The sequence below is a fragment of the Dasypus novemcinctus genome, chromosome 15 (assembly GCF_030445035.2).
Source record: "Dasypus novemcinctus isolate mDasNov1 chromosome 15, mDasNov1.1.hap2, whole genome shotgun sequence".
Classification (NCBI taxonomy): Eukaryota; Metazoa; Chordata; class Mammalia; order Cingulata; family Dasypodidae; genus Dasypus; species Dasypus novemcinctus.
The window spans coordinates 7,373,048-7,398,765 of record NC_080687.1 but is presented as its reverse complement, the minus strand read 5'-3'; the positions used below and the strand labels follow the sequence as shown (position 1 = coordinate 7,398,765).

At 41.0% G+C, this 25,718-nt stretch overlaps 1 protein-coding gene across 6 annotated transcripts in view; it reads left to right on the top strand.

The window, feature by feature from the left end:
• The window catches only part of FRY (FRY microtubule binding protein), a 443,412-nt gene that overhangs the window by 192,944 nt on the left and 224,750 nt on the right, over positions 1-25,718 (top strand). The window contains exon 1 of one of the 6 annotated variants that reach the window (XM_058276986.2): positions 21,792-21,951. The exons of the other annotated variants lie outside the window; for them this stretch is intronic. Coding sequence (XP_058132969.1) covers positions 21,891-21,951 — 61 coding nt within the window. The 5' untranslated portion in view covers positions 21,792-21,890. Of the gene's footprint in view, positions 1-21,791; positions 21,952-25,718 lie in introns of those variants that run through there. 6 annotated transcript variants of the gene reach the window in all.

Here is a 25,718-nt window from a genome sequence, read left to right as displayed (position 1 = left end):
TCTGTCTCTTTGCCTTCAGTTTTGGGGTGGGGGGGAGAACATTTTCTGATGCTTTCTTTCTTATACCCACTTAAGAAATTTTATATCTTTTTTTACTGTTTAAAGAATGCTAATTGGGAGACTATTACTAGCTCAATAACTTAAGCCCTTTAAGACTGTACCCAGTTTAAGCTCTCAGTTGGGAGAGAAAAAACAAAGACTATCTTAGGTTTATTGATATATGTTGTTAGGTTACTATTAATGTACACAGTCTTTTTCATGTGCATGGCATTCAACAGTAATAGATGAATCGTCCTTAATATTTCCCTTCGATACCCAAAGTGACAGAATGTTTCCCTGTATTCAGATATTTCCATTTCATGTGGAAATACCAGTATTTTCCAGCAAGGTTTAGACTTTAGTCTTACTATTCAGATTTAGTGCTTCATTTCCAAAAGCTTTACTGTGGACTCACTTTCCTGTGCACTGACTCTCGAAGCTAGGGCTCCTGATGGTCCAGGCCTACGAGAGCCACACTTAGGAAGGACCAGTCAGTCATCGTGCTAAGCACCGTCGCATCTAAACGCCATCGAGTCCTATTCAGACAACCATTTCATAGGCAAAAAAAAACACTAAAGCTAATAAATAACCCAAAGGTTATACATCAGTGAGTGTCAGCACCTGGATTCAAGCCTGCCTCTGGCTCCAGTAGCCATTCCCAGCCCTCTTCTCCCACTTCCCACCAGAAGATCTGAAAGAGCGAGATGCTTGCTTTCTTGGCCCTCCTTGCAAGCTTGCAACTGTGATTCAGCGCCTAAAAGACTTCTGGAGAGGTTTTTTAAAATTTTCTTCCTTAAAATGGGAGAAATACATCTTTTGCCACCCTGACCAGCCTATTGCCTCCAGCCTATGGACCCAGTTGGTGTAGGCTTCTAGGAGAAAAAGAAAATATTTTAAATCTGAGAGGATTTTCAGCTGGATATGAGCCAAGTAGCTGACCTTAGGAAAGAGACCTAGATAAATGAATAACTACAATAAAATATGGCTTGTAATCAACACTATGAAAGATTCAGTGTGTGTATGTGAGTGGGAATGATTTATACAGAAATATCACTCATTGGCCCCTACAGCCAGATTTCCCCCATCCTGGCTCGTTGCTGATATTCCTCTCCAAAACAGTCTTTTCTCTCCAGCCTGGTGAAGCTAGGACTTCATCTCTCTCCTCCATGTCCCTCACTGCACTCAGCTCCTTCATCCTAAGTGCTGCTTTTCCCTATAGGTCAGTCCTTTGCAGCCCTTCGTTGTTGTTATTTCAAAACATTGCTAAGGCTTGTCATGTTCTCCTCCCCAAATGACATCTCCACATCTGGATCTCCGTCACAGACAGCTCTGCCGAGTCCTGGTTCCAGGTCTTAATCACTTCCCATCTGGAGCATGCAAAAGTCCTCACCGGCCCTCTGCTGCCACTGTCTTTCCAGCCCACTCATCCTTCATATAGTGCAAAGCATTTATTTTCACCTTGAACCCTGTAATTCCACATCGTCACTAAAGGTTATGTTTGCATGGACACATATTGCAGGGCAAATGCTTTTGATGTTGATGACTGCAGACACATTGAATAATTAAAATATCATTGTCAACTAAAAATCATTATCTGAATTAATTTTTTGACCATATATATCCTTACCATATATGTATGGATAGGTTTCAGGGTTCTGTGGAAAGCAGAAATGGGCTCAATCCCTGACCCTATAATCTAAATACCAGTGATATCCTCAGAGTTTTATTTGGGGTCCTGGGCCCAGGGTGGGGTGGAAGCATTGTCATGCTAGAAATGCACATTAGGGTTATAGCAATGACATGTTCTACTCTGCATATTTTTTATGCAGATGAGATTTTTAAAGAGACTGGCTTTGAAAGGATACAATGCAGAAATTGAAAGGAAAAGCTTATCTGCATTTAAGAAAGAGACCAAAAGCCAAGTTTAATTATTGGGTTATAATCTCTTAAAGGCTCTCAGGCAGATATCACTACTCACGAAATGTACGCTCTCCAGGGATAGAAGCCCCACTCAACAATTCTCAAGTGTCCCTCATATGCAGAACAACAGCCATCAAACTGGCCCAATGAGCTGCTTAAATAGCATATTGTTTTGCCAGACAAGGTCTCTGTTTTAGGGAATGAGTAAGAGGCTGTCACTTCTTGGACCAGGAGGATGAAAATGCTCTTCAACTCGGGGAAAATATAGATAACTGGTCAATTCTGCTTCTAGGGCATTCCTCCCCATTTCATTGTACCCGTGCCTGGGCTGTGCCTGATACTGAAAGATGGCTTCTCAGCCAATTTGTTAGACTCTGTGTTTTCATGAGGTTTCTGCCATTGACTCGTGCATTAGAGAAAAGGTTAGAACAGTCCTTACAGACAGTGTTGAATTAATGCACCAAGCTCTCCCCATGCCTGACAGTGCTAGGGCTGGCGGCATGCCCTCCACTGGAAGTGGAGGGTGAACAAGGTACGGAAGAGGCAGCCAGGAGGATCAGCCCGTTTGGGCTATTAGCTTTTATTTTTTCTTGCTGAAAACAGAAGTGAGTCACACTCTTCACTGAGTACTGCTGCCAAGGGAAATGACGCAACACTGGTCATGTGGCACAAAGAATAAAGGCCTCTTGTGCAAGCCTAGTTCTTCATTGTACTCCCCTGGAAGGAAGGGTTCAAGACCCAGACTGGGAAGCAACACCAAATTGTAGGTTCTAAAACAGGGGTCCTCCTCTTAGGGAGGAGCTGTGATGTTTCACGTTTATATATATTTTGCCTTTTTTTAGTCTTCTGCCTTTTTGACCTTTGGATTCATTAATTTTGGATGCCATACAAAATGTGGAAAGAGTTGGTTTGAGGTGGATATTGACTTTTTTCCAAACAAGAGTTTTTCTATTGATTTGAGGTACATGTGTTTCATCTCTATCACTTACTGACTATGTGACTTTGGATACATTACTTAAACCTTCTGATTCTGTGCAAATGTAGTTATATACTATAAAGGGGCTACATGTGATCAATTAGTTCTTATAAATAAATAATATGTGGATATATTAAATTAATAATCTATTATTATAAGACTTAAGTGTTACAATTATGACTGATCTATTGTATTGATATAAAATACAACCTAATTTAATTAATTATATTAAATATATTGTTATCATTGGTTACATTAGTTATATATAAAGTAATAATTAGAAGTTAACTTACCATGTGTTAATTTTATGTAACATATACAATTATATGTATAAGTTAATGATATATAAATACCTATCTGTAGAGCCATAACAATTAAATATGTAAATGTTTATGAAATATTTAGAATATAGCCTCACTCTATATTAGGTGCTACCATATTAATAGCCACCACTATTACTAGTAATTTAAATACTAATAATGAATTAGCTGCTCATTGCCAGGCAATATGACCAGGAACTGAGGAGCCCTGGCACCCCTTCCCTTCTTGGCTTGGAGATTTGACTGCTACTACTCCCTAGGGGGCTATTTGGGCAGATGTGTATGTCCGGAATGTCAGGAAACAGACCATCTGCACGTGTCCCAGTGGAATGCCTGCCTTCCAAATTCAGAGTCATGTACAGTGACCAGCATTAGCATCTGGATTAGTGGCAGCATTCTCTGTGAGCCCATGGAAATTCAACCTTAAGCATGTGGCTTTTGGACCTAAGCCAAACTCCTCCCCTAAGTAGGGCTTTCCAGTGCTCCTTGGAGCAGAGGCTTCTCTGGCTGACCCACTTCCCCCAGTGTGGCAGTTTGAGATTATTTATGAATCCCGAAAAGAGAAATATTATGTTTGTAAACTAATCTATTCTGGGTGTGATACCCTTTGATTATATTAGATTACTTGAGGGGCCCATGGTTAAATTACCTGTTAAGATTAGAGCTTTGATTCCACTATGTCTGTAAGGCGTGACTCAGGTTGAGTCCCTGCCCCATTGGTGGGCTGATATAAATGGACATTCCCCCAAGAAGACATGGGAAGAGGAGAGAGCTCTGTCATGTTTGATCCTGGGTCCCTGGGGAGAGATGAGCCATTTGCTTGATAGTTTGCAGCTGAAGAGAATAGAGCAGCTGAAAAAGCCCTGAAAGAAATGAGCCCTATTCCAGAGACTGATATAGGAAACCCTGAGAGACCAGGCAGAGATTGCCCACAATCTTGCTTCAAAACATGATAATTGACTTTGGTGAGAAAGCAGCATTGAGTTGGACTCTTTAGGACTTTGTAACTGTAAGCTTTTACCCCAAATGAATACCCTTTATAAAAGCCAACAGATTTCAGCACCCTTTTGACAGACTAATACACCCAGCCTTTCTGCATCCTTCCATCATGGCTGGGGTGGTGTCCTTGTCTAACTGTGCCATGCCTGGCTAAGGCCCTCCTCAGTAGAGAATCAGCTAAATTTTTAAAAAATTAATTTATCAAAGTATATTACTCATACATACATACATAAACAATAAGTTATAATAATAGTTACGAACTTACAAAACAAACATATGTAACATCATACGGGACTCTTGTAACTCACCCTACCACCAATAACTTACATTGTTGTTAAACCTTTTTAACTAGTGATTAAAGAGCATTATCAAAATATTACTACTAACCAAAGTATTTTCCCCAAGTCAACCCTATTATTATCTTTATATCATTTATATATGAACATACATAAACAATGAAGTGTATAGTTAAAGTTGTGAACTTACAAAGCAAACATGGATAACATCATACAGGGGTCCCATTCATCAACCCTCCACCAACACCTTGCATTGTCATGAGACAATATTGTCAAAATCTTACTACTAATCATAGTCCTTATCTTACATTTGGTGTGTTTTTCTCCCAATTCCTATTATTTATTAAATATATTTTTTATGACAGAAGTTGTAAACTTATAAAACAGTCCTACACATGTGCAGAATTCTTAAACAATACCCTTCCATCCCTTCCATCAACACACCACATTGTGGTGGAACATTTGCTACAGATAATATCATCTGGTTGTTACGATGTCCATAGTAAACATTTGGCTTGCATTTTCCATACTGTCTGATTATCAACACAGTGCATCTTTCACATAGATGCAAGAATATTATATTATTACTGCTAACCACAGTCTATAGGTCACTCCAGCTGTATTTTTCCCATGCTTCTCCACATTCCCAACACCCTACAGTAGTGATGTGCATTTGCTATAGCTCAAAAAGGACACTCTTGCATCTGTACCATCAACCACAATTGTCATCGACCCCTTATTTACTGTGCTATTCTCTTCCTAGATTATTCTCTAGCTTTCTATCAATTGGCACTTACGTACCTAGACTACCATTTTCAGCCACATCCCCATTTATAAACTAGCTGTTACTCACTATGTGTTACCATCCACTCTATACATGTCCACACTCTTAGAGTAATGCTAATTAAAACTTCTGCATATATTAAACATCAGTAGTCCATCTCAGTCCTCCTCTTATCTCCTTTAAGAATCCACCACCGACCATGAGGTCGTGAAGATATTTTCCTACAATTTCTTCTAGAAGTTTTATGGTTCTTGCTTTTATTTTTAGGGTTTTGATCCATTTTGAGTCAATTTTTTAATAAGATGTGAAATAGGGGTCCTCTTTCCTTCTTTTAGGTATGGATATCCAGTTCTTTCAGCACCATCTGTTGAATGAACTGCTCTGCCTGAGCTGTGTGGGTTTGACAGGCTAGTCAAACATCACTTGACCATACATGTGAGGGTCTGTTTCTGAACCATCAGTTTGGTTTCATTGGTCTATATGTCTGTCTTTAGGCCAGTACCATGCTGTTTGTACCACTATAGCTAGATAGTATGATTTAAAGGCTGGAGATGAGGGTTCACTTTTCCTCTTTATGATGTTTCTGGCTATTCCAGACCTCTTACCCTTTCAAATAAATTTGATAATCGTGTTTTCAGTTGGTTTTTTGTTTTGTTTTTTTTAATGCTGGTGGAATTTTTATCAGGATTGCATTGACTGTATATCAATTTGAGTAGAATTGATATCTTAATGATATTTACTCCTCCAATTCATGAGCATGGAATGTTCTTCAAGTTATTTAGGCCTTTTTAAAATTTCTTTTAACATTGTGTTATAGTTTTCTGAATATAAGTGCTTTATATCTTTGGTTAAGTTTACTTCTGACTATTTGAGTTTTATCTGTCATATTTTATTTTCATCACTCTTTTATACTTTTAGTTATTTTTATTGATATAATCTTTATTTCTATACTCTCTTCCAGGCCTTTCTCTCCTGTCTTTTCTTTTCAGCTCTAACACACCCGTTAGTATTTCCTGAAAATGTGGTCTCTTGCTTAGAAATTCTCTCAGTTTCTGTTTATCTGTGAATATCCTAATCTCACCCTCATTTTTGAAAGACAGTCTTGCTGGATATAAGATTCTTGGGTGGAAGTTTTTCTCATATAGTATCTTAAATATATCAGACCACTGTCTTTTTGTCCCCATGGTTTGTGGTAAGAAATCAGCACTTAATCTTATTGGGTATCCCTTATATGTTATTCATTGCTTTTCTCTTGCTGTTCTCAGAATTCTCTCTTTGTCTTTGGCATTTGACATTTGGATTAGTATATGACTTGGAGTTGGTCTATTTGGATTTTTTTGAGTACATTGTGCTCTTTGAACAAGGATATCTATGTCCTTCAATAGGGTTGGGAAATTTTCTACCATTATTTTTTCAGTTATTCCTTTTGCCCCCTTTCCCCTCTCTTCTCCTTCTGGGACACCCATGACATGTATGTTTACATGCTTTTTGCTGTCATTTAGTTCCCTGAGACCTTGTTCAATTTTTTCCATTCTTTTCTTCATCTTTCTTTTGTATGGTCACTTTCAGAGGCCATTTCTTCAAGCTCACCAATCCTTTCTCCTCAAATCAGCTGTTACATGATTCCAATGTTTTTTTTAAAATTTCATTTATTGTGCCTTTCATTCCCATAATATCTGCTATTTTTCTGTGTATGCTTTCAAATTCTTCTTTTTGCTCATCCAATGTCTTCTTAATATCCTTAATCTCTTCAGCCATCTCCTGAATTTATTAAGAAGCTTTGTTTGAACATCTATGATTAGTTGTCTCAACTCCTTTATGTCATCTGGAGGGTTATCTTGTTCCTTTAACTGGGCCATATCTTCCTGTTTTTTGGTGCGGATTGTAATTTTTTGTTGGTGTCTTGGCACCTGGCTTACTAGAGTATTTATTCTGGGTGCAGTTTTTCACTTTAGTTTAGGACTTCCTGCCGTTTCTCCCTTGCTGGTTGTGCAGTAGGAACCAAGGTTTTAATTGGTGCTCTAGGCTGTGAAGGCCCATGCTGCCCTCATTGTGCCAGGGACCAATGAAGCTTCTTCAAACTTTGTTCTTTGCCAGGGGTAGGGACAGAGCCACAGCTGTATGGAAAAATCCAAGTCGTGCAGGCCTAAACTAGTTGCCCAGAGAGACAGATGAAGCTTCATACCCCTTTCTCCCCTGCCTATGGCAGGAATGGAGCTGCAGGTGTGGGCAGCAATCTATCAGTGCATGTCCAAGGTGACCACAGTTGCCCCGTAGACTTTTAATTATTCAGTCAGTGCCAGACATGGTACCTGCAGTTACCCAGATAGGCTGTTGCAGGGCCTGCCAGCCTTCTCTCTGCCAGAGGCAGGGCTGAAGCCTAGGCTAGGGTTGAAGGCCAATCTGGGTGAAACAAACTGGCTCCTACCATTGTTGTGATTTTCGGTAAGCCTGGCTTTCCCTCAGGTTGGGGGCAGAGTCAAAATGGCAGCCAATAGTCTCTTTCTGACTTGGGCAGATTCATACCCCAGCTATTCCCAGGGTTATATCTTAGCCAGCCATGTCTACCAATCAGTAGCCGAAATCAGCAGCCAACCATCTCCTCCTCCCCTGTTTTTGGGAAATGGAGCTTCCAGTTCCAGCCACAGAACAGCTCCTGGGGCAGCTTGTGCCGCCAGAGTAGGATAATCACCGGCCTCCACAGCTTGGCCAGTAATTTCTGGAGAGGCTGGCACAGGTCTCCACAACTTCCTCCCTGCCTGAGGTGGGGCTGGGGTTTAGGCTAGCGCTGCAATCTGACCTGGATGGAAAGAAGCTGGTCCCCACCAACACTGTGATTTTCAGTCCGCCCCACTTCCCCTGTGCCAGGTGCGAAGTTAGGATGGTGGCTACCAGCCCCTTTCTGGCTTGGACAGGCTCAAATTTTAGCTATTCTCAGGATTATACTTTAGCGCACTGAATTTACTCATCAGTAGCTGAAATTGGTGCCCAACTGACTCCTCCTTCCCCTGTTTTGGGAAGTGAAGCTTTCAGTTCCAGCCGTGGAACAGCTCTCGAGGCACCTAGTGACTCCAGTGGAGGGTGCCTCCAGGGCGTGGAGTGCTCTACTTATGAGTCTTCTCTGCAGAGGGGCAGTCTCCTCCTTCCATTCCTTCCAGGATGTGGCAGGATGCTCTTTTGGCCTCCTGGAGCCCCCAAACAGGTGCTTCAGCTAGCTCCAGAGAGCTCTGGGTGTTTACTAACTGCTCTGTAGCAGGAGCTGACTCTAGGAGCTCCTTACTCTGCCGCCATCTTGCTGGCTGTCCTCAGCTATCTTTTATTTTATGTTCCTCAGCATATTCCTGGGCACATGGGCTCTTGCTGATAGTCTGTTATATGCTGAATGAGCGAATGAAACCACTTGGGTGCATGAAGGAGGTTTAACTAGCACTTGCCACATCAGTGGGTCAGCAGCCAGAGACCAATAACAAATGTTTTCCCTTTGCGGTCTTTCTGTCCTTTACTCCAAGCAGTAACTCAGCATCTCACCTTGGCAATGCAGTCGTTTCCCTTCTGTGACCCTCACATGTTTTCTTTGCATGCATTCAACAAGCTAAATCCCACCCTCATGCGGACAGAACACTGGATAGTCATGTTTACAAGATTTATAATGAAGTTAGTATGAAACCTTTTTGTATTTATAGAATATCACTCAAACTTGAGAGAATATTTCTGAGCTATGTAGTCTTAAAGCAGTCAAACCTGTCAAAGAATACTCTCTGCAAAAATATTAACTTATTCTTATACTTGCCTAAATGTCATTTCAATTATATGGTTTAAATTTAAGGTTACTCTTTAAACCATCCAACCACTTTTGCCAAAACTGAAATTTAACCCCTTCTGGGAAATCTGCTGAGCTTGTTTTGTTCTTTATTGATCAAGTTTTTTATCTGTGTAGGAAATGCTGCTATTTCATATTTATTTGGAGAACCTATTACCTTACTAGAAAAAATAATTATGAAACCACAGATTTTATCAAGATGATGTAGATGCATGTTTCAAGGCATCAGCCCAAAGTGGACATGCCTGAATAAGCTTCAGGAAGTAGCTGAGAATGAATCAACAGTCTTGCCTCTCCCTTCTTATCAATTATTAAATGCCCACATGTTTGACCCTGTAGTAGATAGAGCTCATAGTGATTCAGCAGGCCCAGATCCTGTGTTCCTTGGGCTTTACAATCCAAGATAGCCTACCTCAATGAAAGAGGAGCCCTGTAGAAGTTGCAGAGAGAACAGAAATGCTGGTTATATAAATGTACTACCTGAGCTTGGACATTGGGGTACTGACATAAATGCCCATCCTTAGGAGGAAGTGAATCCTTGTTTTAGGTGGCTGGGGATAGTTTCACCAAGGCTGTGACATTTGAGCTTGAAGAGTGCTCTGGAGTAGAGGGGAAGGAGCAGGGGAGAGAGCCTGAGCAAATGAGGGAGGGGGAGGGGAGAGCACCTGCAAGCTGAGGGAGCAGCACCTGGAGGCCAGAGTATGGGAGGGAGCGGGACAGCTGACACCATGCAGAGGCAAGTTGGGTCAGATCAAAAGGAGCATTGACAGGTGATTGAGCGTGTGGCCTATAAAGGCAACTGAGATTTTTAATCAGGAGTGAAATGGGCAGAGCTGTAGTTTTAATTGCTGATTCTTGGAGTTTGAGCTGAGAATGAAGTAGGCAGAATAATTGGCAGAATAACCCAGGAAATAGATAAGGACTTAAAGCTGCAGCAGAGGCACTGGAGAGGAGGGAACAGATTCCATCGACTTCTCTGAGATAGAAGTACCAGGTTTGGTATCTTCCCTGGACCCCATCTGTTTTTCATTTAAATGTTTTTCATTAAATGATAAAAACATGTATGTTTATGTAACTCACACAAACTTATTTTCAAAAAATAGAGAGATAGGCAATTACCTGAGGAACAATGTTTTGAAAATTACACTTTGAATAGAAACTATCCTCTTTAAATAGGATATTTGTATTGAGGTTAAGGGGCAAGTGTAGCGTTATCTCTTGACAATACTCAATTGATTCAACGCGCCAAAATAACACAGAGCAGCAGTTTGTAGCTGCTGTCGAGAGCCCCTATTTTGTTTCATGGTTATTCCCATGTTAAAGCTGGGCAGATGTTTTGTTTGGTTTTGATTTTCAAAGAACTATAAAATCTAGATAACCAAATGACCTTGAATCTTTTAAATGTACAAATAAGCACCTATCGGATACCATGTAGCCTGCTGGATTCCTTCGGGATAGTTTTGGGGCATCAATTCATCAGGTTGTTGAACCACATTTTATGTATGTAAGCCTCCCAGGAAAATGTACTGTAGTGCTCCGAGGAAAGCAATGCAGTGCAGAGGTCACGATTGCGCCTCTTGAGAAACCAGGCTCAAGATCATCTTCCTTGGCTGTTTTTTATTGCGTGAGTAGCCATACAAGGTTTGGTCCTACTTTGACAGACAGATATTTTCAGTTGCGTGCCTTTTTCCCCTGTGGGCACAGGGGACCATGTTCCCTGGTCTTAAGACATCTACTCCAAAACAGTTGTGAGGAAGAACAGAAAATTTCTCCTAGTCCCAGGTGGACATATGAAGTCATATTTCCTGGGCTTTTATACCAATTCAAACCCGACCCCATTAGACTGAATCCAATGGTCCACATGTGTCCTCCCTGCCCTTGGCTAAGGACACTTTGGGAAGTTGTATTAACCATTATGGGCTGCCAGGGCATGACAGGAACTACTTCAGAATGCCACAGGATGCCCTGGTGACAATTAGCAAGTGATGGCAGTTGGTTCATCAACAAGTAGGAAGGAAGGCAGAGAAGCCCCGTGTTGTTGGAACAAAATAGAAGGTTGCCAACTTTACACCCATGCTCTCTGGTGCTCTTTCAGTTCTCTGAGTGAATATTGCAAAATAAAAGAACTTAAAATTAATTTTAACTATACACCCACTACATACAGTGTTTTGGGAAGAAATATCAAACAACTGAAAAAATGACTTACTATTGAGTATTTGAGTAGATGAACCTATGGTTGTAGAGTTGAAAACAGAGGTAGTAAATTCAGCCTAGAGATTATGAATAAGACTCCACTTATAGATATATGTTTAATATTTCCATCCCTTTCAGATTGGGAAGTTCAAAATTCTCTCATCTCAGGGCGTAGTTGGGTGAGGAAAATAACCGTTTCCCTTTTACTTGGTTATGGGAGGTTTTGTGGAACCAGTGGGATTTTTAAAAGGTCTTTGAAGGAAAAGATGGATTGGCAAGATTGGAGGAAAAGGCATGTCAAGCAAAAAGTGTAGTTGGGAGTGGAAGAAGCAGAGGAAGGGAGTGGTGAGGTAGCTGGCAGAGTAGATGGAAGGTAATTAAAGAACTACCCTCCGAATGAAAAAGAAGCCCAACAAAAAATCGTAGCACATTTGCTAGTTTAGCTTTCTGCTCAAACACTGAGCACATTTTTCCCAGTGTTTGAATGACTCCTGAGTTTTGGGATAGGTATTAACTCTGTGAGAACCCTGAGCTGTGCCCAGTATAAATGCTTACACTGTCCTAAAAGTGAAAGGCCTAATATTATAGCACCTCACTTCTTCCCCCTGTGCCTGTTTTGCTAATGGAAGTCTGTATTAGGAATTCACATCTTTTTTAATACACTTTTACTGCCTTTTCTTCCCACATGAATGTGGCTTAAATTTTTTTTAAACAAATCAACATATATTCATGGATGACCACTCTGTGCAAAACACGATGGTGGGAACCACGGCAAATTGCTAAGAAGTGTGGGATGTTTACCAGAAAGAGGTGAGCAAGGCAGAAATTTAGTGAGATGCTTAGCAAGAAGGAAGATGGTGGTATAGAATGATCGCAAAGCAACGTGTGGTCACTTGTAAGCGATGTGCCGAGTTAAGCAGTGCTGAAGGAGTACTGAGATCTTTAAAAGTCTGTTCCCAGGTAACTTTTGTATTTTTGGTTTTATATGCATTTGGGCATCATATGGAAGCATTTAATATCAGAAATAATCTTTTATTGTGCTTTTGCTCCTCAACTCCTAGGAAGTAGTCTGGTGGGAAGAGTATTGTCTCTGGAGGCAGAAAAGCTGTGTTTGCATCCTTTTTTTCCTCTGGCATTCACTGGATATGCAATCATGGACAAGTTCATTTCATTTTCTCAGCTGTAGTGGGGGGAGGAAGGTCATCATCTCTCAGTCATGCCCAGAGGGACACTTATTGAGGAAATGTTTGCTTATTGAATCAGTATTTTCATCATTTATGTTTGAATACATATATTTATTAATGCATTAATATGCCACACTCTTGTTCTCCTGAGTGGTTTTGCATGTTTAGCTGTAAAATATATATATGTATTTCCCTTGTGTTTCTAAACCTGTAAAGCAGTAAATGGTCTATAGAACAATATGTATGTCCAACTAAAATATAACCTAAGACATATATGAAATTTTAAGTTTTCTAGTAGCCCTATTAAACAGTTTTAAAATATTGGAAATTAATTTTTAAAATGTATTTTACCTAATTCGATATACCTAAAATATTATCATTTCAAGCTGTAATAATTGTAAAAACTATTGATGACATATTTACATTCTTTAATTTTTTGGACTAACTCTTCAAAATCCAGGGTGTGTTTTACACCTCAGCACATCTAAACTTGAATACCACATTTTCTTCAAAAATACTTAATCTGTATTTTGATTTTATAAAACTCCCAGGTGAAAATAGTGGTTTCAACCTTCGCAAATTGTTCCAAGCATACTTGCTTAAAATATTTCTAATAACTGAATCAGTTTTAAATTTGAAGTTAATTAGAATTAAAATCCCTTAGTTGGGCTAGCCACATTTCAAGCAGTTGACAGCTATATGTGACTAGTAGCTATGTATTAGACAGAGTAGGGAGAAAATGATCTTAGATTGCTTTTCAGTAGCTCCCTAGACATTCAGTCAGTAGAATAATTTCATAATATAAAATGACGATGCTCTGAACCTGCGTCTCATTTTGGGAGTTGTCTTATACTGACTTTGTTTCATAGGAACATCTGACACTCAGCTTGTCATTCTGAGTCACTAGATTGATGGAATGTCCTTTTTCTTTTTTGTTTTTTTTTTTTAAAGAACTATATCAGTAACATGTCCCTCTTTTTTTTTTAAAGAGTTATTTATTTATTTAATTCCCCCCCTCCCCCGGTTGTCTGTTCTCTGTGTCTATTTGCTGCGTCTTGTTTCTTTGTCCGCTTCTCTTGTCATCAGTGGCACGGGAAGTGTGGGCGGCACCATTCCTGGGCAGGCTGCACTTTCCTTCGCGCTGGGCGGCTCTCCTTACGGGGCGCACTCCTTGCGCGTGGGGCTCCCCTACGTGGGGGACACCCCTGCGTGGCACGGCACTCCTTGCGCGCATCAGCACTGCACATGGGCCAGCTCCACAAGGGTCAAGGAGGCCCGGGGTTTGAACCGCGGACCTCCCATGTGGTAGACGGACACCCTAACCACTGGGCCAAGTCTGTTTTCCTGTTTTGTTTTTAAAGATTTATTTTTTATTTATTTTTTCTATCCCCCTCCCTCCCCCCCCCCCCCCCCCGCCCCAGTTGTCTGTTCTCTGTGTTCATTTACTGTGTGTTCTTCTGTGTCCGCTTGTATTCTTGTCAGCAGCACCCGGAATCTGTGTCTCTTTTTGTTGCGTCATCTTGTTGTATCAGCTCTCCATGTGTGCAGCGCCATTCCTGGGCAGCTCTCCTAATGGGGCGCAGTCCTTGCGTGTGGGTCTCCCCTATGTGGGGGACACCCCTGCGTGGCACACGGCAGCACTGTGCATGGGCCAGCTCACCACACGGGCAGGAGGTCCTGGGTTTGAACCATGGACCTCCCATGTGGTAGGCGGAGGCCCTATCCATTTGGCCATATCTGCTTCCCTGGACTGTCCTTTGAATGAAGCTCTCTAGACTAGCCTGAGGAATGTTTACTTCTTTACAGTGCAGCAGAACGATCGATATTTTTTTATAGTATGCATTGAATTCCTAATCTTTTACAGATGAGCAGTCCGTGTCTCCGGCTGCATGACTTGCCCAAGATGCCCAGCTGGTCCATTGGAAGAAATGGCCCTTGGACATGGACTTAAGGATCCATGTTGTCATGGCATCTGTATTCTGCCTCACTGAGGTGCCAGGGGGCGTCCCTCATGCCCAGCTTTGGACACTTAGAGCCTAAGGATGATCCTTTCTCAGGTCGTAATTTTTGATTCTCAGAAATATCACCAACCCAAAAAACAAGGTGGAGTTTGGAAATAACATCATGTAGGCTAAGTTTCCCAAATCCTTCTTGGTCAGAGCAGGATTGTGGGGGTGAAGGTAGTGGGGAAAGATATTTCCTTAGTATTTAAAAGCTGTATGTCTCTGTGGTCTTCTGGCTACTTTATTACCATATTTAAATGCAAAAATTTAACTCGATGGAAAAACCACCATTATAGCCTTAAAAACAATGCTCCTCTTACTGTGTACATTTCTATGTTTAAATTCCTCTTTTGGATTTGCTTCTAAATAAACTGGCAATGATGATTTGTAAGAATTGTGTTGCAATAGATCTGTGATATTTAGCAGAATGGTTCCCTAAAGTTGGATATAACCCTGTTCTTTTTTTAATTTAATTTAATTTTTATTTCCCCCCCATTATCTGCTCTTTGTGTCCATTCGCTGTGCGTTCTTTGTCTGCTTGCATTCTTTGTCAGCAGCACCAGAAATCTGTGTCTCTTTTTGTTGCGTCATCTTGCTGCATCAGCTCTCCATGTGTGCAGCGCCACACCTGGGCAGGCTGCGCTTTTTTGCACGGGGCAGCCCTCCTTGAGGGGTGCACTCCTTGCGCGTGGGGCTCCCCTACACGGGGGACACCCCCGCTTGGCACAGCACTCCTTGTGCTCATCAGCACTGCTTGTGGGCCAGCTCACCACACAGGTCAGGAAGCCCTGGGTATTGAACCCTGGACCTCCTGTGTGGTAGGCGGACGCTCTATCAGTTTAGCCAAATCTGCTTCCCTATAACCCAGTTCTTAAACCCAGTTGTGTCCTATATGCTTTCTTATTTCCTGAACCCATGGCATTATCTTAGATGCAAATAGTTGTTTACTTTCATTTTAATGGAGCCTACCTGAACCCAAGTGAAAGAGTCATTCAGAACTGAAATTTCATTGTCAGGTTTATTTTTTAAGTATTTGGATATTTTGGATGAAAATCCTTCCAAAATTTACACCCTTTGTGAACACAACCCTTTTTTGCTCTGGCAGCTATTCAGACATATCCTTAGGGACTATTGGAGGGGACAGGAGGTTTACTGCTAACTAAATGGCTTGCCCTGCCTCTGGTGGTGGCGGTGGTGGCTATGTGAATGCTTTCTATAATCTCTGCATCTATTAAGTGATCCCTTGTTACATCTCGCGTTTTGATTTTCCTCATCCAATTTGCTGGTGGTTTAAAAACTAGACAAATAAGCTTGCTTGAATTGTATGTCAGTAAGAGGCTTTGAGTGAGAACTTGCATTAGTCTATGTATAAAGTATATGGATTTTGTGACACCTATTAGAGAGAAAAGCCACCTCTGGGACTGATTTAAATTAAGAAGCAAATTAAGACAGTGTAGAAAATACCAGTTTTGGAGTTTGTTTTGTTTTGATTTGTGTAGTTTACTTCCTGAGTCTTCATTGTGTTTTGAGTTGTAGGTGTGAGGTTACCAGCTAGATAGCTCTGTTCTTGATGGTAACCATTTTAAACCCTCCTAGGCATTCCCCTATCTTGGAAGACAGTTTACTGGATACTCAGGCATCATTTATTTAGTTAATATTCCCAGGGGCCTTCCATAGATGCCAAATCTGGCTGCACTTATGAAACCTTTAAAATATATGGATTCTAGCGTCATCAGAGGTTTAGATTCTGTCGGTATCATTGAGACCCTGGAAACTGTACACTTTATAGAACTCCCAGCTTTGGGCAAACATTTGTCAGGCATCTCTCCAAATAATAAATGATTTAGATTCAAGAAATAGAGTCAGTAGACTAGGCCTCCTAGTAGAATAATTAAAAGCCTCCATGCAAGGGAAATATCAAGCTAGATGTCGCTTAGAGTAGTGGAATTGGGGGATGATTGTAAGCTGATTCATGCATATCCTCAGAGAAAACCTCTTGAAGAGTCGAGTATTTTTAGCACACGTTGAGGCTCTTTCACTCCTGATGAACGTAGAATTCCTCCTGATTTTTCTTTCTAGGTTTGGGTTTAAGGCACCTGGTCGTTTACAAGACAATGGCTGTTACCCAGAGGTTTACGGTGAGCCTCTCTGAAAGTTCATGTACCTATAAGCATCGTGCACCTGGTCGATAGTACACTGCCTACCAGTGGCTGGGTTCCAGGGGCACCCTGTGCCAAAATAAACCAGTCTTTTCCTATAGGCCCTCCCAGTCAACATCTGCAGGTTGCATTTGTTTGCTACATGTCTTTAGGCAATGACATGCTTGGCAATTGCTAAGGACAACTAGAAGCCTATTTGATAGCCCAATACTTCCAAGCACAATGACTCATTGTCTTTTGTGGCTTCTTTGCCCTTGTTACTCTTCCACAAGGAAGAGGCAGGGCTGCAGGTGATGTTTGCTTATGTTGTACTTAATTTCTTTCCCATCTGAAGAAGGTCCCAGAGGTTCCTTGTTGCTAAAATATTTGTTCATACAAGTGAGTGCATGTATTCTGTACTATGTCATGTCCTGGAAAAATAGTGAAAAATTACCATCGTTTTGGCACTAGACTCATTCATTAATTGCCATAATCCCTGTGATGCTATTACAATAATTGCATTTACTAAATTTCTAGGAAGACTAATATATATGTGGTTATAAAATAAAATATAACCATTTTATTATTGAAATATTACATTAAGTATATCACAAACTTGTTCAACAACCTCAGTGAGAAATGTTGGTTTTATAAGAACAATGAGGAAAAAAATAAGAATTTTCAGCTTTCAGTTTATACCTTTAGGTTTTTTAATGGTATAGGTACTGTCACAGTATAGCTATTTTATTTTATTTTATTTTTTAAAGATTTATTTATTTATTTATCTCCCCTTCCCCACCCTCCACCATGGTTGTCTGTTCTCTGTGTCTATTGCTGCATCTTCTTTGTCGGCTTCTGTTGTTGTCAGCGGCAGGGGAATCTGTGTTTCTTTTTTTGTTGCGTCATCTTGTTGTATCAGTTCTCTGAGTGTGCGGCACCATTCCTGGGCAGGCTGCACTTTCTTTCCTGCTGGGCAGCTCTCCTTATGGGGCGCACTCCTTGCACATGGGGCTACCCTGCACAGGGACACCCCTGCGTGGCACGGCACTCCTTGCGTGCATCAGCACTGCACACGGGCCAGCTCCACACGGGTCAAGGAGGCCGGGGGTTTGAACTGTGGACCTCCCATATGGTAGATGGACGCCCTAACCACTGGGCCAAGTCCGCCACCAGTATAGCTATTTTAAATGTCGAATTTTCTTTCAAGCTCTTCACAATTTTTTTAAAAAAGTGATTATGTTGACATCTAAAGGATATTTCTTGCTTCCCATAACGTAATAGAGCCTATTGGCTGTACATTAAGGTGGTGAATAGAATTCAATAGGTTAGAACCAATGGCTGTGTCTCTATGATCTTATAACTTTCATACCGATATCAGTCTGCTTTGACCTACCAGCAGGTTGACTTTGGACTTTCATTCCTCTTTCATAATATTTGCAATCATGCCACCATGTCATGCAAGTGCAAAAAGGAAATATTTGTGAATATTAGAACTAACCGTTAAAGAAAAGCAACAGTTTCAAGGACATTTAATTAATATTTGGGGATTATTATGGAACTATCAGTGATCTATGAGTAAATTTCTCCCGTTCAAAATGCTTAGCCCTTAAGCTAAGCTGTGAAAACATTTTCAATTTAAGAATTTTGAATAGAATTCTTTCTAACTGAATCTTACTGTTCTCTGTGTGATCTAGGTTTCTCTCATAATTGAACCTTAAATATACCAGTTATTCATGATTCTGTAATATATGATATCATTAGGCTCCTTGAAATGTGAAGTGCTGTTTTCTTTAGTTTTTAATTTTCATGTGGTAGCATTTTAAGTATATGTATATTGTCAAATTTGCCATTTTAAGTGTACAGTTCAGTGGAATTTATTACATTTATAGTGTTGCTCACCATCACCACTATCTAGCATCAAAACTTTATCATCACCCCAAACAGAAACTCTGTACCCATTAGGCAATAACTCCCTGTTTCTTTCCCCTGCCCCAGTAACCTGTGATCTACTTTCTGCCTCTGAATTTGCTTATTCTAGATATTTCATCTAAGCAGAATCATACAATATTTGGCCTTTTGTGTTTGGCTTGTTTTGTTCAGCATAATGTTTCCTAGGTTCATCCATGTATGAGAACTTCATTCCTTTTTTCCTGGCTGAATAGTATTCCATTGTATGTATAGACCACATTTCGTTTATCCATTCATCTGTTGATGGACACTTATGCCGTTTCCACCTTTTAGCTATTATGAATAATGCTGCTAGGAACTTTGGGGTACAACTCTCTGAGTCCCTGTTTTCAATTCTTTTGGCTATATATGTAGGCGTAGAATTGCCAAGTCATATGGTGATTCTTTGTTTACCTTTTTGAGGAACCACCAAAATGTTTTCCACAGTGGCCACACCATTTTATAATCCCACCAGCAATGGATGAGTGCTCCAGTTTCTCCACATCCTCGCCAACACTGGTTTTCCTTGTTTTCGTTTTTGTTTTTAATAGCCCCCCTGATGGGTATGGAGTGATATCTCATTGTGGTTTAGAGAGCTGTCTGTTTCTGTACTATAATATCCTTTGGCTGCTATGATTTGTAATTTCTTTGTTTGCTCTCTATTGTTATTGTCCATGTTGTTTTCTGATATTTTCTATCAATATCAGTTGTCAACTGTCAACATACCTGCCTATCTTAAGGAGCCTTCACCCATCCATGATTTGTTGCCTTTAATCTAGCATAAATTTGGGGTTAGAAAAAACCAAGGTTGTTAAAAATATGTCTCATGTAGGAGAAAATAGGCTCTGAGGAGATGGTTGAAATGGGGTGGGAGCCTCTTGTGATGAAAAGTCTGAGCTTTAATAGTTTGAGATGGACTTTGTGGCATCTGTTTTGACCATTAAGAGACCTTTTATTGGGGAGCAGATATGGGTCAAGCAATTAGGCACCTGCTTCCCACATGGGAAGTCCCGGGTTCAGTCCTTGGTGCCTCCCAAAAACAGAAAACATAACAATAAGCAAACAAACAAGAAAACCAATTCAGGGGAGCCCATGTGGCTCAGTGGTTGAGTTCTGGCTTCCACATAAGAAGTCCGGGTTCAATCCCCAGCCCTGGTACCTAAAAAAAGAAAAGAGAGAGAGACCTTTTATTACTTGTTGATTCAGCTTTTACTAGGCCCTGGGAATCCAAAGATGAGCTGATGTGGTTCCGGCTCTGAGGGCGCTCCTAAAATCAGCCAGGGACAAGCTAACACAGAGATTTCTTGGAACAAGGTGGGCATCTGTGGGACTGCACTCTGGAATTCAGTGGGGTGGGGGAGGTGTGAAATTTCAGGTTAAAAAAAAAGTATATTATTTTGGGACAACTTGAATATTTTGCGGTTATTATTATATATACCCGATTCATCTTAGGAAAAGTGCTGTAATAAAAATCAACAAAGGTAATGATCCTGTAGTCTGACATAACTGTATTTAAATGACCTTGAGCAAATTACTCTACCTTGTCTTTATGCCTTTTCATTACTCTACAAGGGAGGTAGCAATGTCCACCTTATAAGATCCCTATGAGGATGGAATGAAATAATATGTGCCAAGTACCTGAATCAACTACTGTTCACCATAAATTCTAGTTCTCACTTCTACTTTACTTCCCTGCACTTTCCTAAAATGTTGTTTGATAATTGTTATCTATAAGGAAGGTGAAAAAAATAAAATGATAAAAAATAGTTTTTCATACTTCTAAGAAGCTGTTTTAAATCATGTTTTTTTAAACTGAATTACAGTTACATCATTTGAAAGGCTGATCTAATAATAGCACTAGAGGCTTGAAGCTGACAAAATGCAAGTTTTCAGTTGAGTCCGACTCTAATAGAGATCCAGAAAGGGGAGAATGAAGAAGAATCCTTATTTCACCCTGTTTATTTTACCTTATTTACAGATATCTCCATAAGCACACTGTTGTATTATAATCATGTTGATCCCTTTTAGCAAGAGTGTAAACCAGATGCCACCTCTTCAGCTCTTAAAATGGCACAGTAATCTCCAAATGTGTACAATGCAGTGGAATCCTGGGGCATCTTCATTGGCCTCAGCTTGCCAGAATCACTTTAAGTATTCATTTTGGTGAGTTGGATATTTTTTCCTTCCTGTTAAACGTTTCAGTTCGTTGCAGTCAGTGCTTCATAACATGCTGTTTCGTAATTCCAACCTATGTTGCTAAAGAAAACCTTTAATTGCCCTGAGTAGATCAAGATTAGAAAATGACTTGCATTTCATACTTTGCCCCGCTGTGCTAAGTGAAGAAATAGATTTTCATGGACCCTAAAAAAACTCTTCCGTCAGAAATCAATTAATTATACTTTTATTTTTTTTTCAAGTGGCATCTGTCTTCTCGATCTCCTCATTAGCCTAAACCTGCTTTCTTTTGACGGTTAGAGAGCTTAACGTTTGCCAATATTGGCTCCCTCTTGGTCTTATAAATTAAGTTTGCAACAAGTCTGTCTATGCTGCATCTTTTAGAATAATAAAATTATATATTTAAACCCAGTCACCTCTCTTTATGACTCAACAGATGTTCGGTGTTTCATTTTCCTGAAGGGTGTTTGGTTTCTGGCTGACTCTGGGCATCACATAGGGATTTTCTGCCGTCAGTCTTGACTATAAGAATCTGAGCTGCCTAAAGCTGTTTGTACTTGTGGCTGAAGCCCCGCGCTCCATGAGCGAGGGGTCACCGCCTGCGTCCTGTTAGCTTTGCTCTTACATTTCTCCCGTCACGGGGTCGGCGGCGCGGGGCACTTGGCCGTGCCGGGCCGGGCACGTCCTTGGAGCGCGTGGACGATGGTGGCCGCCTGTGCAGGCCAGGCTCGTGTTCCTGGAGTGCTCAGAGCAGCTTTGCTAATCTGTCAGCATAGTATGTTCTTGGGGATAAATATAGACACCCGGGCCCTCTGTGAGTTGTAGGCCACTGTCGTACTGTGCAGCTAAAAATTGTCGTGTTGGTATGAAGAGCCTGCCCCGGACGGAAGAGGCCTGTTTTAGTTCGTCTTCTACTGTAGGTCTTTAGCACCTGACTAAAAATACACCTTGGGCCAAAAATAAAAGAGCCCTCCCCTGTGGCTGAAGGCCCGGCGGTGGTGGGCCGGGGCCATGGAGCCCGACGCGGGCTGCTTTGCTGTGGAACCTGGTCTGCCGTAGCCTTCCAGGCCGCGCGTCGGGGTTCCTGCTCGGGCCCATGGAGATTACAACAGCTTGTTGGAGACGATCCTGTGTGATCAGCTTCATAAAAGGGCTTGGTAGGTAGGCGAGGCTGTACGTGGGGGGTGGGGGGGGCGGCATCCAGTGGTGAGGGTCTCGGGGTTCTCCTAAAGGTGTCAGGGCATGGGGGGCAGTTGGATATACACGCAGAGATTTCCTTATAATGCCAAGGCTCACAGACAGGAAAACGCCTGTTAGATTTTCTGTTGTGATGGTCGTACTTCAGGAGTGAGATTGGGGTCTTTTTGTATGAGTATGTGTAACCACAGGCTCTGACGTAATGGAGGTTTTCCATGCACTGAACTTTCACTAAGAGATTTGATATTACTGTCTGTGCTGTAAAGTTGCTCATCTGTAAAAATAACTATTATGTGTTGGGAATATAGTTAATATCGTCACATTTAATATTATGGCAAAGGTGGGAGTTATGCTTGATTTCTTCTAAATATTAATGTAAACACCCTTACTTGTTTGGTTTTTAAACATGGAAATAGGCCCAAAGCAGCTTTTCCTTCCCTTTCGGCTTCATTCTCTCTAACATTTAAAATGTAAAATGTTTTTCTTTTTTTGTTTATGAATGAAAAAGCAGAACATCATGTCTTAATCAACATTCAATGGGTCCAAATTACATACCGTAACTTTTCCTTTATCAAAGTAATAACACGGTTATGTTTTGATTGCTAATTACAGTTGCATACACCTTGGATATTGAGTATTTAACTTTTTATTTAGCAAAGGTAGGAAACGTTAATTCATAAGTGGTTAATACACAACATATTGCTCTAATAGAAGAGAAACATTTTGTGTATTAAAGATTTGGGAGATTTAATTATTTGTTAATTATTCTACTGTACTCTAATGAAATATTGGACATTTATATATGATAGCATTAGGTTTCTGGGGATAAAATCCCTATTAGTCATTAATTTACCCCTTTTGTGGTTTATAGAATATATGTCAGGGAAATTTTTTCTATCTTAAGAGAATTTTTTTTTTAAAGATTCATTTATTAATTTATTTCTCTCCCCTTCCCCCACCCACCCCAGTTGTTTGTTCTCTGTGTCTATTTACTGCGTCTTCTTTGTCTGCTTCTGTTGTTGTCAGCAGCACAGGAATCTGTGTTTCTTTTTGTTGCGTCATCTTGCTGCATCAGCTCTCCGTGTGTGCGGCGCCATTTCTGGGCAGCTCTCCTTACAGGGCGCACTCCTTGCGTGTGGGGCTCCCCTACGCGGGGGACACCCCTGCGTGGCACGGCACTCCTTGCGCGCATCAGCACTGCGCATGGGCCAGCTCCACACCAGTCAAGGAGGCCCGGGGTTTGAACCGTGGACCTCCCATGTGGTAGACAGACGCCCTAACCACTGGGCCAAGTCCGCTGCCCTCCAAGAGAATATTTTTTAATGTACAACAAATTAAATGATGACATATGGTTTCGTGTATTTGGAAAAATGCTGCATCATAGTAGGACTTCGATGAAATGCTTGATATTTCTGTCATTTGATATCCCTTGGAAATTTCACTGGCCCTGACTGTGTTTCAGCTGAATAGACCACCCCGTGGACAGGAAACCATCTTAACACTTTTTCACAAGTGGCTCTTCTTGCTCATAAAATATAAACTTTGCCATAATAAGAGATCAGTAACTACTAATTTGTTTCCTTGAACTGGTAGATTGATTACCATCTTGGATTATGAACTCTTGGTGGACATATATCAAACATATTGAATGTAATATTGTACATTATAATAACTAAGATTTTAATAAAACTTAACATCTTTTTAAAAAGCACTATGCATGTATGCACCAGAAATTTAATAAATATATTGAAGTCCATAAGATGAAAAGCCAGCCAGGCTATAAAGGATTTCAATTATTCATTTAACAAATGTTCACTGAGTTTCTATTATATACCCTGCACTGGAAGTCCTTCCTTCACCATAGATGTTGGAAATTTATATTATCACATGTATTGTATTATGTAATGCATAACATGTACATTGTATATATGTATATTGTATACATAGGTATATTGGTTTATAATAGTATGTATATTATAAGATACTTTGCATCTGTGTGCATTTATATAATCTTATATATACACTGTATTAACTAAGGCATATGAAGGGTTGGACTCTCATCCTAATCAGTTCCCCGTCAGTGATTCCAAAGGGGATGCTGTAATGGGAGGTAGCTTAAACTTTGATTTGTGACCTGTTTTCGCCAGGATACGGCAGCTGCTGGCCCTGCCCTCTGGCGCTGGGTGCCCACACACCCGTCTGCAGTGTCGGCATTGCCCTTTCATGTTGGGTCCCTATGTGATCTGCCCACTAACTCAGCTGCAGACTCAACACCACCATTTTTCTGTTGCCCTTTATGTTGGGCTTAATATGCTTCTATCAAATAGCTCAAGAATCTGGGTTTTTGTGACCCAGATAACCGCTTACAAGTGGCTGCTACTCCCTCAGCCTAGAGAGGAATGGATCCTAAATTTTTTACCATGACCCACAGTAAGAAACCCAGATCTGTGCACACACATATCGGCAGACACAGACAGAGATGGAGAACAGATTTCATGAAACAATACTTACCCTAACCGCGTAGGATACCATCACCCTGCTGGCTTCTCTTCTGCTATTTTCGATTTCTCTTTCATCAAATCATTCTAGTCATCACCCACTGAACTGGCTTCATTGTCCAGTAATGGGTCATAACCTGCAGTTTGACAAACTGCCAGACATTCCCAGTACGCCTTTAATCAGGTTCTCACATGAAATGACACACTGTCATCCTCGATATAATTTTCTCCTCCTTGGCATGTCTGTGCATTATTTGTCAGAGTACTGTTTGGTTGCAGAAATAGTTCTCTCTCCTGATGTGAATCTGCGTTGGTTGCATGTACATTTCCAGGCTGGAGACAATTCATGACCTTGTACAACTTAATGCTTCCTTAGTCCTTAATACAATGTGTTTTTACTGAGTGCCCAGTAGGTGCCTTGCACTGTGCCGGCAGGTGAGGCTACAAAGGTGATAAAACAAACTCCTTGCCTTTGTTGTGCCAAGTATGGTGGGGGAGACGGATAGAAAACAAATACATTATATGGATGAAAGGAAAACCGGGTAAAGTGATGGGAATGTCGGCAGAGGAAAGTGCCAAGGAGAGGCTAAGTGGGAAAGCAGGAAAGAAGCGGAGGGGGAAAGGAGGAAGGAGCCAAACATGATGCACTTCCCTCTTTTCCCCACTTTGGCAATTCCTATATTCCTTGTGCCTCAGCTTGCCTTCTGCCTTGAAGCCTTCCCCAACTGTGTCTATCATTAGTTATCTCTAGGTCTCCACTTCCATGTCACCTCCCAGGGAGCGCTGCCCTGAACCTGCACAGCTGCCTTCATATCTACTTTCCCATGTGCAGTTGTATTTCTGTGTGTTTGTTATAATGCCATCTCCCCTTTCGGCTACCAGCCTTGGGTGGGCAGGAGTCAGGCCTGTTTTGTCCTCCAGCAGCTGGCGCGGTGCTTGGAGTAAAGTGGGAGGGCCTTCAGTAAGTATTAGATGACTGAATAAATGAGCAGATGGGTGAATGAGTAATCTACGTTCACAGTCCTGTGCTCTTCCATTGACTGTTCAACCTACACTGCCTCATGGCATCCTGGGGCTGAGTGTATTAGATTTTTTAAGCATCTTACGAATTATTTCATTTTTTAATTTACCTTACTAGTCCCCACTAAATTTTGCAGAGTGCCTTATGCACGTTTGGATCTCACTGAATATTTGTTAATGAATTGATTCATTTAAGATACTCATAGTCT